Source organism: Epinephelus lanceolatus, chromosome 1 (assembly GCF_041903045.1).
Source record: "Epinephelus lanceolatus isolate andai-2023 chromosome 1, ASM4190304v1, whole genome shotgun sequence".
Taxonomy (NCBI): domain Eukaryota; kingdom Metazoa; phylum Chordata; class Actinopteri; order Perciformes; family Serranidae; genus Epinephelus; species Epinephelus lanceolatus.
The window spans coordinates 20562996-20576063 of record NC_135734.1 but is presented as its reverse complement, the minus strand read 5'-3'; the positions used below and the strand labels follow the sequence as shown (position 1 = coordinate 20576063).

The 13068-nt window shown below is 41.2% G+C and overlaps 1 protein-coding gene across 4 annotated transcripts in view; it reads right to left on the bottom strand.

Moving 5' to 3' along the window:
• LOC117256721 (histone deacetylase 7-like) overlaps positions 1–13068 on the bottom strand; it is a 49469-nt gene that overhangs the window by 21787 nt on the left and 14614 nt on the right. For all 4 annotated transcript variants that reach the window (XM_078167174.1, XM_078167176.1, XM_033626324.2 and 1 more), the window contains exons 2-9: positions 5082–5266; positions 4441–4507; positions 3848–3962; positions 3630–3709; positions 2557–2670; positions 2189–2289; positions 1378–1458; positions 766–919 (exon numbers count right to left, since the gene is read on the bottom strand). In XM_078167174.1, coding sequence (XP_078023300.1) covers positions 766–919; positions 1378–1458; positions 2189–2289; positions 2557–2670; positions 3630–3709; positions 3848–3962; positions 4441–4507; positions 5082–5266 — 897 coding nt within the window. The remainder of the gene's footprint in view (positions 1–765; positions 920–1377; positions 1459–2188; positions 2290–2556; positions 2671–3629; positions 3710–3847; positions 3963–4440; positions 4508–5081; positions 5267–13068) is intronic.

Below are 13068 nucleotides of genomic sequence, written 5' to 3'. Positions count from 1 at the left end.
TTTGCCATTCTACAAAATTAGATGTTTATCTCTTTGATCTACTGTGGCTTTGGTTGTACCTCATTTGTATGCCGCTTTGGACATACAAAGTGTCTGCAAAGCGAATTAATATAAATGTAAATGTTATCTGCCACATTGTCAGTGTCTCAATACCACAAAAATGTGGTGCATCCCTGTTTTCTTCCAGAACAAAGGAACAATAAAGCATCTGCCAAACAAAATCAGTCACAGAGACAGGTTCCTCCCTAAACCAGATGAGGACACCCAGACTGCTGCTGAGACAGAGCCATGGAAGTAAGATGTCATTCAGTGACAAGCCTTCAAAGCGAGCACCTCTGATCCCTCTAAATTTTTGTGGATGGTATACATCCCTCTTCGAGTGGTGGTGCCAGCTCATAATAAGGCTTGTCTAAGAAGCCTTGCATGAACTCCATAAAGTCATCTTTCATGGTATGTTTCCTTTCGAAATAATCCAAAAGTGACACAAGCCATTGGTTACATACTGTCGATTATTTGGAATTTTCTTGGCTGATGCAAAAGGTAGGGGAGCCATCCAGCTACCTGTGTCATCTGTAACATATCCCAGTATCCACTGGCTGCAGTGGAGAGGCCAGATCTTACATCAAAGGTGACATGTATACATTTTTTGCATACATCTGTCTTTCGTGTCGTCACTTGCATGTCTAAAAGCATGTCTTGTGTATACATGCATACTAAGGTATTTTTGTTTCTGCTGTACAACACATTTACAGTTACACAACTCACGAGAGACAAGCTGTTGTTGCACCAGTCCGGTGTGTGGTTCCAGTATGAGCACAGGCTGCAGGCGCTGAGACAGGGCTGGACTGTTTCCCTCCAGAGGCAGGTAGACCTGATGCAAAGCAGATACCGCCAACGGCCTCGCTACTCTCAGGTCAGCCTGGGGAGAGAGGTGAGGAGAGGAGACATGGTGTTTAGAATTGCCCGAGAAGTCACTACAAATAAGGGAAGCCCTTGTCACGGTTTCAGTTTAACACAAATGAGCAAAATGGAGGGCTAGTGCATAAAAAGAGGGCTTCATGGGCTGTTTGTAAAGTAGAGATATAATCAGCTACAAACATACATACATACATACACATTGTCACCAAGTGAGTGAACTACCACATGACTGACTGACAAGATATGAAAGCACCAAAGAAATCAAGAGGGAAGTGAAAGAATGAATACACCACGTTTCTATAAATGTTTAAGTGTGCAGGCACTATTTTAGACATCCAGTCTTAGACAGACTTAGCATGAATGTATATCCACATTATCTGTAAATGTTTTCGTGTGTGAAACAAAACGTCAACAGTTTATATGTTGAGAAAGGAATCCTAGAGGGTTATTGTTGCACACCTGTGCAGGAAGTCCAGCAGTGATGTTGGGCATGGCAGTGGGGTTGGGAGGCAAGCTGAAATGGGCCAGCAACCTCTGAGCCTGAATGAGACAGAAATATTCATTAAAGATTATCTGTACAGGTAATCACATACAAAAAATGGATTAAAACACTCTACTGTCGTAGCAAGTAACAAAAAATATGGTTAGTGAATAGAATATAGAGAAATCTGTGTTTTAATTAGATGCTGATCAAGTATTATGTGTTTGTACAACAGGCCATCTGGCCTTCTCAAATCTCATTGTTTAAAGCATTGGGCACCATTACTGTACTGCGTTTAACACCCAGTTAAAATTCAACTGTTGGTGGATGTCCTTTAAAGAGTAATGGTAAAATCACAAGACCATGTTTTTCACCAAAAAAGGCAATAGGTTTTCTTGGGAACATTTTATGAATAAATCGATAATTGGAAGTGAAAATATAAAGTGCATTAAGGTTGAACACTTCTCGTCCCCCGTACTGTGTTGATGTGTGGTTGAACAGGACACTGTGTCTTTACCTGTGCCCTCATTATATGCTGATGTGGATAAGACAGTCCGCTAAATTGCTGTCATGTTGCAGCTTTAAGGTTTGTGAAAAACTATGCACACTATGCCTCGTCTCAGTTGCTCTCGAGATCAGCTCAGTTTGTTGTGCTTTCTGTGAATACGCAATAAATCTCTGGGTGGAACAAAGTTTGGCCCGACTCTCTTTACTGTGTTTGTTTGGTAAAGGTTTTCAAAGGTGTATTATTACGAAAAAAAATTCAAAATATATAGAAAGGCCTCACACCTCATGAACCAGCGGCAGGTGCCCGTTTTCTGAATGGAGGCTGTCATTGGGTGAGCTTCCCCCTGACGCTGGGTTGCTGCTGCTGCTGCTGGGGGAGGAGTCTGGATGACAGAATTGAGACACGCTTATCAACTCATGATAGCCAAGACTGTCAGAACACATGTGTTCAAACTGCACCAAAAGACACACTTATTAAATTGCAAAATAAATCAAACTGTGTCAGTGCACCATGTGTTGAAATCACATGCAACAAATTAACAGATACAGAAACGGCATATCAAAGCAACATTACACTTCAATAGTTAAAATAGTAGTGCAAATACAACCTGAGATGAAGAAAGTGTTAGAGCTAAATGTAGATACTCTACCCAGAGTTTCTGTCCTGTGCTTGACACTGGGTGGGGCACTGATCTTACGCTGCAGCGGGTTTGGCCTTGTACTGATGAGCTTCTTTAACTTCAGCTTCAGAGTGGGCTCAGAAACTGCACACACACACACAAATACACACACATGAATGGGCGAAGAAGCGCACAAACAGACACTGACAAACTTAACCTGAAGGTCTCATAAAAAGGAAAGGCTCATATAGCTTTCAAACTCACAGAACTTAGTGATAAAGTGCCTCATATCATACATCTACCATATGCAGCAGTGCACATACTATAAGGATGCACTCAGTTTCCATAATAAAACCAAATTAAATCTGCAGTTCAGCTGAACCAAGAAAATACCTCAGCCCTGGTCAATAGCATAAAAAAAAATCCCATGTTTACATTGGTCAGGCTCCAATAAGCCCAAACAAAACAATCAATCAGTGGCTGGCTCAGTGCAGATAAAAGGCAGCTTTGTGTTGTCACAGAGCCAAAAAAAGCACTGGAGGGTGTGTGTGTGTGTGTGCTGGTACTGAAGGGTTCTAGGGCAACGCAAATAAATAATGTTCGTGTACTCGCAGAGATGTACAGGAAGTCGAAACCACTCCCACTCTCATTCACATGGTGAGGGAGACCTGCTCTGGACTCTCACGCGGTTCATTTTACAAATACCTTCTTTAAAGTTATGTAACTGCTTTGGTCTTTGTGTCTCGCTGTTGTTGTTTTTTTATGACTGTTCAGTCTCTCTCTGGCCCTGCAGGCCCGGTGCTTAATGAATTTCCTTTGTCTCCCTGGAAAGGACACTCCTGTGCGCGTCCATTCTCACCCTCACTTTCTCATTCTCTAGTCCAGAATGTGTAACGTAATGACAGTTTGCTGAGACACTGAAAAGTATCGAGCTGAACAAAATATCCCACTGAGCTATGCAGTCAGATGACTTTTGAGTCGAACTCAAATTACACGCACCGCAACAGAGCAGACCTGAGATGGAAAATCACCAGTGACCTTCACAACTTTAACCTCAGGGTGGAATCCCTCATCAAAGACACCAACAACCAGAGGTCTCTCACCTGTCCTTCGTAGGGGGAGGTCTTTACGCTGGTCACAGGCTGGAGGCTGAGACTTTGGGGACATGTCAGGAACAGGGAGCCTAGATAACCAAAATAATCAGAAAAGGAAGAAGCTTTCCTTACAACAGTAAAATGTCACGGTCATATTTCATTATTTTATACTTTTTTCTAAGCTGTGTTTGCAGCTTGCACAGTCTGATTTCTGTTTTCTCTCTCACCTGTATCCTGGTGAAGGACTGCTGTGGTTGGGAGTGACCCTGTCATGGGGGGGCTGGCTCTTCATAATTATGTGTTCCCGAAGTTTCTGTCTTACCAGAGGACTGGCTACAGCACCTGGCAATCAATAAAGACACTTCATCAGGAAAAAGACAGTGATTTGGATCATGTACAGCCATACAATAGGTAGATCTATACCTATCTATTGTCACAAAGTAATGACAACATGGCTGTGATAGAGAAATGTGAGTAGTGTTTTTAAGTACTGTGTATTTACATAGTATTAAGAAGAAGTATGAAGTAGAGCCTTTATTTAGGATCCACTCTCCTCTGAGCTCTCTTCATTTCCTCTACATGGTAAAACTAAAAACAGCACTGACTGTTTCCTGAAAGCAGTGCGTTTGTTTGACTTTGGTTTGATATGAGTACAAATTTCCTTGGAATCTGAGAATACATCACGGCACTGCTGGAAATCCCCTACTTTTTCATTGAAACATACAGTGTGCTATGACTCACATGAAGAGCATGTTAACAGCCAAGTGGTCTTTCAGAGAACCTACGAAAAGCAGTGAGGAGAAATACATGTGACACTCACTCTGCTCGTGTTTACCCTTTTGTATCAGGTGCTGTAGCTCTTCTCTTTTGTCCTGCTCCATCTCTCTCTGTTCAGGAGGAGAAAAACAACAAAGACATGTTAACACTGACCAGTTAAGTCTCCTTGGACTGAGCATGCAAAATTTGCACAAAAAGAGACATTGCGACTGCCATTTCCTGACAAAAATATCCCAACATAACTGAATATTGCCTCTAGATTTGCTTCAGGTTAAAGTAAAGAAATACACAGTAGCACTAAAAGGTGCAGCACTGACCAGCTGATCCATGATCAGCATCGATCAGAATCTAATGCTGAGAAGGTGGTTTGTTTACAGTAACCTGATCTGCTTCTTACTCATTTCTGCTGAGCATTCGTTAATCTGTGTGAAGACGTGAGGCAAGAGCAGCTGGCTTGTTCTTGTGGTTGATGTGGCGGGAGGTCCATCTGCCTTTTCACTCTGTGCATCTCACCCTCATCTAAATAAAATGCTGATGTGCTAATTTTGCCAGTCATGGCAAGGCAAGGGTAGGTCAAACTTTCATGGGCATACTCAATCATATAAAGTATACAGGCATATTACTGCAAGGCACATGTATACTGGCTCAAGAGTGTTGTCCTCTGACATACATGTTTATCTTTACCTGCAGGTGCTGCTGGAAAAACTGGGGGCAGTGCTGAGAGGCGAGGGGTCCCGGGAAGAAGGGAGGATGGGGGGTCAGCATGGCCGAATCTAGGCCTGGATGTAACAACCTCTGGGTCACACTGAGGTCCATGGGCTGCTCCCCATGTATGGATAATGAAGATTGATTGCTGATGATCACATCCACTACAGAAGGAAAGAGAGAGGGAGAAAAGAACACATCAGTTTGTTGAAGGGTATCGCTGTGTTTATGGCTGTCATTGTGGGGCGTGGATTATTTGTCTCTTGATTAGGGCTGCCACGATTAGTCGACTAATCGATGACTAATTGACTATTAAAATAATCGGTGACTATTTTAGTAGTCGACTAATCGGTTTGAGTCATTTTTCATAGAAAAGTACTATAAAAGTACCCCAAATACTCTTACTGCAGCTTCTTACGTTCAGATATTGGCAGCTTTACACACTCTCCCGTGACAGTGAACTAAAACCCTTTGGCGTGAGTATGAAACAAGACATTAGATGACGTAATTTTGGGGTTTGGGCGAGACAGGCCAACATTTTTCAACATTTTAACACATTTTTCGATGAAATGATTAGTCGACTAATCGAAGAAATAATCGACAGATTAGTCGACAATGAAAATAATCATTAGTGGCAGCCCTAGTCTTGATGTATCCGTTTCTTTTCTTATAAAACAATTTCCTGCATGCTGATCATATCACCCCAGACTACGAGTATGAAAAGTAGTACGAACATCTTATCTTATGTGATAACACAAAGGGAAGCATGTTTAATACACCAGATAATAACAGAAAAAGTCCAAGAAAAATCTGAGTGCCATTCACTACTTGTGCTATACATAAACATGATTAGGAGTGCACTCAGTTTATTTGGCATAAATGTATACCCAGATGTGTACTTGTGCTTGAACTCTGCACATTCACCAGTCATATTTCATTTCATTCAAGTCTTCCTGCCTCAAGTGAACTGGCCATTGTCCAACAGTGCATTCAGGAAAGCAACAGAGAGGGGTTGTTTGTGTGTGTTGGGGTTGGAGGGGGCACAAAAGAAAGAAAAAATGAAGGAAATAGGGTGGGGAGTTGGATTTTAAACACTGTGTAGCCAAGGCATTTAGGTCAGGTACATCAATCTGTCATCTCCCTTCCAGGTTTTACTAAAATGAAAGAAATAAAAAGCTAAATTTAGCAAGGGTGAGACAATTGAACCAGGCTTCGGTGTCCTAACGAAAGACAGATGTCTTTTTATAGGTGCAGGGGAGTGAGAAAATGTTTTGATCCATTTATGCAATCCTAAAGCCACTGTAAATATGTTAGAACAACCTTACTTTTCACCATGAGGATTTAACTGTAGCATGCATGGCACAACATGGGCCTGATGGTGTGACTAATAAGACACAAAGCAGACAGAAAGGTCAACGGTGACTGGTAGTGAGGAAACATCAGCCTTAAGTATTGTGATGCACCATAACAACAAAACAAAAACATATGCAAGCTCACAGATAACTTGATAGTGCTTTCACGTGTCAACGCGACTGACACCTGAAACCAATAAACATGGTGAGGAATGTTTCGGTACCGATACAAAAGCTTAGACAGATACAGTATGGAACGAGACACCTTGCTCCCTCTGGGGTAGAGGGACAGTGGGAGGGGAGGGAAGGACATGGAAATTTACTGAACCCGTATGCCTGAATGACTGCAACCCAAAATATTACTCAACATTACTCACATAATTCCTGTAAGTGAACGTTTCTTTACTGGCATACCTTGCTGAATTATGTTACCAGCTGCGGACAGCACTGTAACAGTAAAAACTCTGCAATGACAACACTGCCTCTCGCATCACAGTATCTTAGCAAAACATATTTGCATTGCAATTATTCACTTATTTTGGGATTTATCCAGGAGTTAACAAATAGAAGATTACATTATCAAACCAACTCATACTACAAACAAAAAAATGCACAAATAGCAGATGCAGATAAGTCAAGTAAACACAGCGTTTTGAAGGCTTGGTCTTCTATCTACTCAGTAGCTCCAGCATAAAATGGTGCATTGGCACTTCCATAAGTTACAGAAACAACATCATCTGATTTAACTTAGAGCAGTGCAGCTCAAAACAATCCTCTACGCAGGTTACACATGAGTCCCACTGAACGTCCCTCCTGCAGGAGCCACACAGTGAGTCGTATGGACCCAGGGAGCTATTTGGCCCTCATTCCCAACAGCAGGACTGACTCAAGGAGAGAAGCAATCATGTCTGTGAAGGCGTTTCGGGTTGACAGAATTCCTCTTAAGAAGAAAACACTCCCACGCTCTTATTACTGCAGGTCAAGTGAGACTCACACACAGTAGAACATGAAAAAACAGGCGGGGAGTTAATAAGACCAGAAGTATTTACAGTACAAGATAATATCGTACAGTTTGAGCCAAGCGGTTTTAGTTCTGTTGTTCTGCTTGATAACCAAATACAGAGTTCATAATAATAACTCTGTTTGTTTTAGCTGAAAACCATGTGTGCGTGTAACAGAGAAAAACAAAAATATAGTTTGTGTAAAAGCTAACATTTTGTTGCATAATTATTTGTACAGCTCGTCATAGAGACAGAGAAACACTGCCTGCAATTACCACGCTTCTTGCGTCACTGGAATCTTACCTTGCCAGGTAACAAAGGTATGAATGTCAGACAATTCTTTATCTCTGAAATATCTCAACCTGTCCTGCAGCTGGTTCATGTCTGCATAACATATGTCATTGTTGAAGTTGACAGGGCCTGCTCTTCTAAGTTTCAGATGCTTTTTCTTTTTCTTACTGTAATGAAAAAAAAGCTTAACATGCAGCAGGAAATACCCATTGCAGCAAAACAGTATGTATTACCAGAAGAATGTGTGTGTGTTTTCAAAGTAAATCAGACAATCACTGGAGCAGCAGGACTGCGGTGTTAGCGGTGTTGGGGACTGAAATAATCTGCATACACTCTCTCACACAAATACACACACGATTGCCAAACAAGTCAGCTCCCCTGAGAGAAAGGAAATGATCAGGAAGTCAGTCTCATCTAAACAGAAAAGAAACACCTGCGTTGTATTTTTACTCCGAACATACTGTGAAAACCAGCCTGCAAAAACCAGACGCATCTTAATTCTATTCACTCGAGACAATGTGACACAAATGCTGAATTTTTTTGCTGACACTGAACCTGTGACTTACAACGTGACTCATATGACTGGACACAAAACCAGCTTGGTCAAGATTTCTTCCACCCTGACCCTGAAAGAGTTAAAAAGTTGCTGATTACTGCCTGTCATCTTACCAAGAGTTCACTACTGTACAAGAGGGCATTCACAGTACATGCTTGTTTCAACAGCACATTATAAAAAAGCAGTACAATGATACAGGTATTTTTTAGCCATGGTCTGCTATTTATCAACTGTGCTCTAAGAATGTGAGATACATATTTTAAAGCTGAAAATAAATGCTATTTATATGATAAAATCTGGTGCAATTTAAAAATAAGGAGAACTGCTGCAAGATAAGATCTGTGTGCGTGCTTCTGTCTCTCTCATTTGAGCGTTGTGCTGCTAAAAATAGGCAGGAGACAAACTTCTGGTTTCTGTAATAGCATATTCGTTTCACAACCATCATCCTCTTTCTTTGCGCCTTCTGCAGCAGCAACAACACACTGAAGCACTGACACACACATACATGCGCACACCTGCATACATGCATGAGCTTTACTGTTGCACGCGCGTGCACACACACACACACACACACACACACACACACACACACACACACATTCACACAGAAACAGTGACTTCCTGTTTCTAAAGTTAGTCTGCACCATAACATCCTCTTGGTTCATTTAGGCAAGCAGAAGCTGCTATTTTGGTTGAATGGCTTCGTTGGCTCATTTCTGCAGATGTCCTTCAGCAGTATTTATATCCACGCTGTGGCCCTAAAATGTGCTTTGTTTATTGTTGGAGTGAACTCAGCAGTGGTATTGGATGGAGTTATGTCTGGAAGTCACACATCAGGTTAAGTGCTAGCTACTATTTGTATACATAAACACTGGCAGCAGGCTTGAGGTTTATGCCTGGTTAGATGAGCAGCAAAGCAGAAAGAGCAGGAGTTCACAGACAAAATGTCATGTCAACCATAAACAGATGCTATTAATATTGTTTTTAGGGAGATACCGAGCATGCCAGCTTGTGCTGAGTGTAAATTCATCATGTTTACAACAATGAGGCGGACACTGAGCTCTGTATTAACAGACCCACTCACACACAGACACAAAAAAGCGTTATTATGACAGCTACTCCACCATGCCGGCCACCTTCACCAGATCCCTCAGCCCACCACCTATCTCTTTGTCCCCTTCTCCGTCCCTCCCCCGTCCTTACGTTTAGAGGAATCCACAGCTGTTGGGGACATTCTGTCCCTCTGCTTCCAAGCAGCTGGAGTATCAATCTTCGTTTGTGTGCATCCATATGTGTGTGTGCGTGAGTGTGTCCATCCTATACGGGCCAAGATATTAATAGCTTGCAGTTGTTTCTTCAGAGTGTACACAGCAGGTCTTTGTGTTTGCATAAGTAGGATCTGCTTGTGCGACAGTTGAGCGTGCATGTACATGTGTATCGGCGCATCAGTGCTGGCGCGCATTGGTGCCAGTGTATTAATAGTGCCCATTTGTTTCTTTTGAAAGAACACTGAGGTCCTTTGTGTAACTTTCAGTATGTGTGACCATGCTGGTTTATTTTTGGTGTCACCTGTCAGTACACACTTGTGTTATTGTGCATAATCATGCAAGTGCACATGTGTGTTAGGACACTGAGTTGTGTTGCTGTTTCTTGACATATTAATAGCATCACACCACTTGTTTTTACGAGTGTGTGGCAAGTGTGTGTGCTTATTAGTGTATTAATAGCATTCTCAATTGCCTGCACTTGCTCTTGTATGTGTATGGTGTGTGTGCAAGGGGCTGTCAATAACTTCAGCCTCGTGTGCATCAGCTGTACTGCTAATGGGTGTGGACAGAAAATGAGTTAACAATGTACAATTTATATGTAATTTACAAGGGAAGTTTACTATTATTAGTTATTTCTGATAGCTAAATTTAATTGATAATTGTAAAATATTGTATCCTGCCTTGATACAAATAAAATATGTGTAGGCCACTCGTGATTTTTTTTTTTTTTTCATTATTCATTAATGTGTAAAGTAATTCTTGAAACTACTTTGCTTTAATATGTCAGAAAATGTCAACCACAACTTCCTGGTTCCCAAGATGATAACTTTAAATTGCTTGCTCGGTATGTCTGACAGCCCAAAACACAAAGGTATTCAATTAACTATGACACAAAATTAAGAGAAAAAAAGGAAATCCTGACATGTAAGACACTGACAATGTTTAGAATTTTTACTTGAAAAACTACTCGAACAATTATTCAATTATTAAAATAGTTGATAAATTAGTCAACTCAACATATCCTAAATACGCAATTGTTCATATGATATTTAACAAATCAGCACCCCATGAATGTTGTCATCATCTTAACGTAAAGTTACGTAAGTTATGTTGGTTTAGGGAAAGAAATATGGTTTGCCATCGTAAAGTTACCTAATCTAAGTTTAGGCAAGTAAAGTCACATATAAGATTAACAAAAGAAATACAATCACAGTGTATCTTAAAATAACTCAGAGTTCACTTGGTTTGACACAATCTCGAACATCGGTCTACCAGGGGAAAGTCCTGTGTTTTGTGACCCATCCACCACCCCAACCTATCGCCTTACACAGACTTTCTGTCTTCATGCTACTTTCTCACTCCTATCAGCGCACCAATCATGGGACTGATTACGTGGTTTATACACTGATTACTGGCTCATGATTATATGTTCTATTTATGAATTCTGGAGTGGTATTATTCTTCTGTGTACATACAAACATTGCATGAGAACAGCCTGATCAAAATCATTCTATACATTTTTCAGACAAAACATGAGGAATCTTTGTCATGCCAAACATGTGTTGTCTGTATGTCATTATGAGATGTTTGGACATTTTACCATTGCAATAAACTCCGTAAAGCATACAGCATATATCTCATTTCCTTTTCTTCCTGAGGCTTATGAAGTAACAACTTATTATGCCATGACATAAGCAATACATTCCTACACTTGACTGTCAACAGGATAATAGCACAGGCAAATATGAGATTCCTTCATTGTCTAGTCTTTTCTTTCTTCCTCTCAGAGCAATCAGTACATTTTTGTAATGTCCCTGCCACTCTCTTCAACCAAAAGTTCAGAGGTCAGACCGTTATAAGCCTTCTCTTGACATTGTGTCCCTGAGGCGGCACGGGAAAAAGATGTGGGGTCGCCAGCTCACTGTGGAGTTGTGTGTGTATATGAGAGTGTCACAAGCTAGCATGCTCTTTAGTGTGATTCTCCAGCTTGATTTCTCACAGCCAAAACAGACAGACAATTGTTGAAATGGTTTCATTTTTTCTCCTGTGGATTCCAAAGGGTCATCTTTTTCAGAGGGGAAAAACACAGCTAAATTTGGCCCAGGGAGCTGTCATAAGGTTGGCATGAGACTGAAACTGTCTTGCCTGAGAACACACAATATATGTGTTACTGCTAAATGAATGGACACTGATACTTTCATGAGCTAGCAGGTGCTCATGGTTCATAAGAGAGAGTGGCGATACAGTACGTTAGCGCTAATACAAACACCCTCATTCAGACATACCGCACACAAATTATCACCTTAACATTGCCCCTAGTTATGCAAATTAAGACACGAGCCACCATTTGACCTGACAGGAACACCAGCTGACTTCCTTTATGTGCTTCAAAAGAAACAGTGACTGATTCAGGTCAGTGGTCCGTGCATCTCATCTCCACCTACAAGCATCCACCCCTCCTCTATGATCCTGCCAAGACCAGATGTTACCTGACTGAATGTGATCTTTACACACCCACCCACACTTATATTTGTTGTTTTTAACAGGTAAAAACCCAACGCCTGGCAGAAGGGTGATTTGACTGAGAGAACAGGTTCTCATGCCCGCTTCCTACTATGAGTCGTCCATGTGTCTGCAGCATACTATGTATCACAATCTGTTATTGCACATCAGGTTAGAAGGCTGTGTACACTGAAGGGCTTCTTTGTTTTAAATACACCCCTGCGGTCAGTAGGAATAAGGTTACCGTTGTCTGGTACAAGCCTGCTTTTACGGCTGGTTTTGATAAAGTTACTGTCTTTGTTTGAACTTAGTTGATTTCCCTGATACTCTCCATCTTTTGCCCTCTCTCTCTCTCTCTCTCTCTCTCTCTCTCTCTCACACACACACACACACACACTTGCATGATACACAAGTATAGTGATGGTCTTGTTGCTGTGTTTTTGAGGAGCAGCTTGTATCAGTAGTCAGCTGAGTTGATCTTAAATCAGGAACAGGAAATGTGATCTGGGGCTCTGGCTGGTCCAGAACACTGTCTCTATTGTCAGCGCACTGCTGTGGCTCACACTGGGAAAACACTGCGGACTTTTAAAGGTTATCTGTCCTGGGAAAAGGTTGATATTCACTTTCACAACTAGCCTGCAGAACAAAGGTATACCCAAAATGGATATGATGGATATGGATGAATAAGGGCCTGATCACTAAATATGACTTTGTCTTTGTTGTGTTTCTTATTATAAATACAAAGGTCTATCTGGGGTCAATAAATTTTTTCTATCAGTGTTTACTCAGCTAGGGCTGAATCACTCATCAAATACACTGGAAAAAAGTGATTAATCCACAAGTGGTGGAAGGCCCTTTACTGGTTGTCTTAGTCATCCACGCAGCATGCAAAGTAAAAATAAATCTGCTGAACTTTAATGACCTCAATTTACTATGCTAAAGACATTAAATACATTGTGAATGTGTATCCCATCTAGAGCTGAAACTATTAGTCGT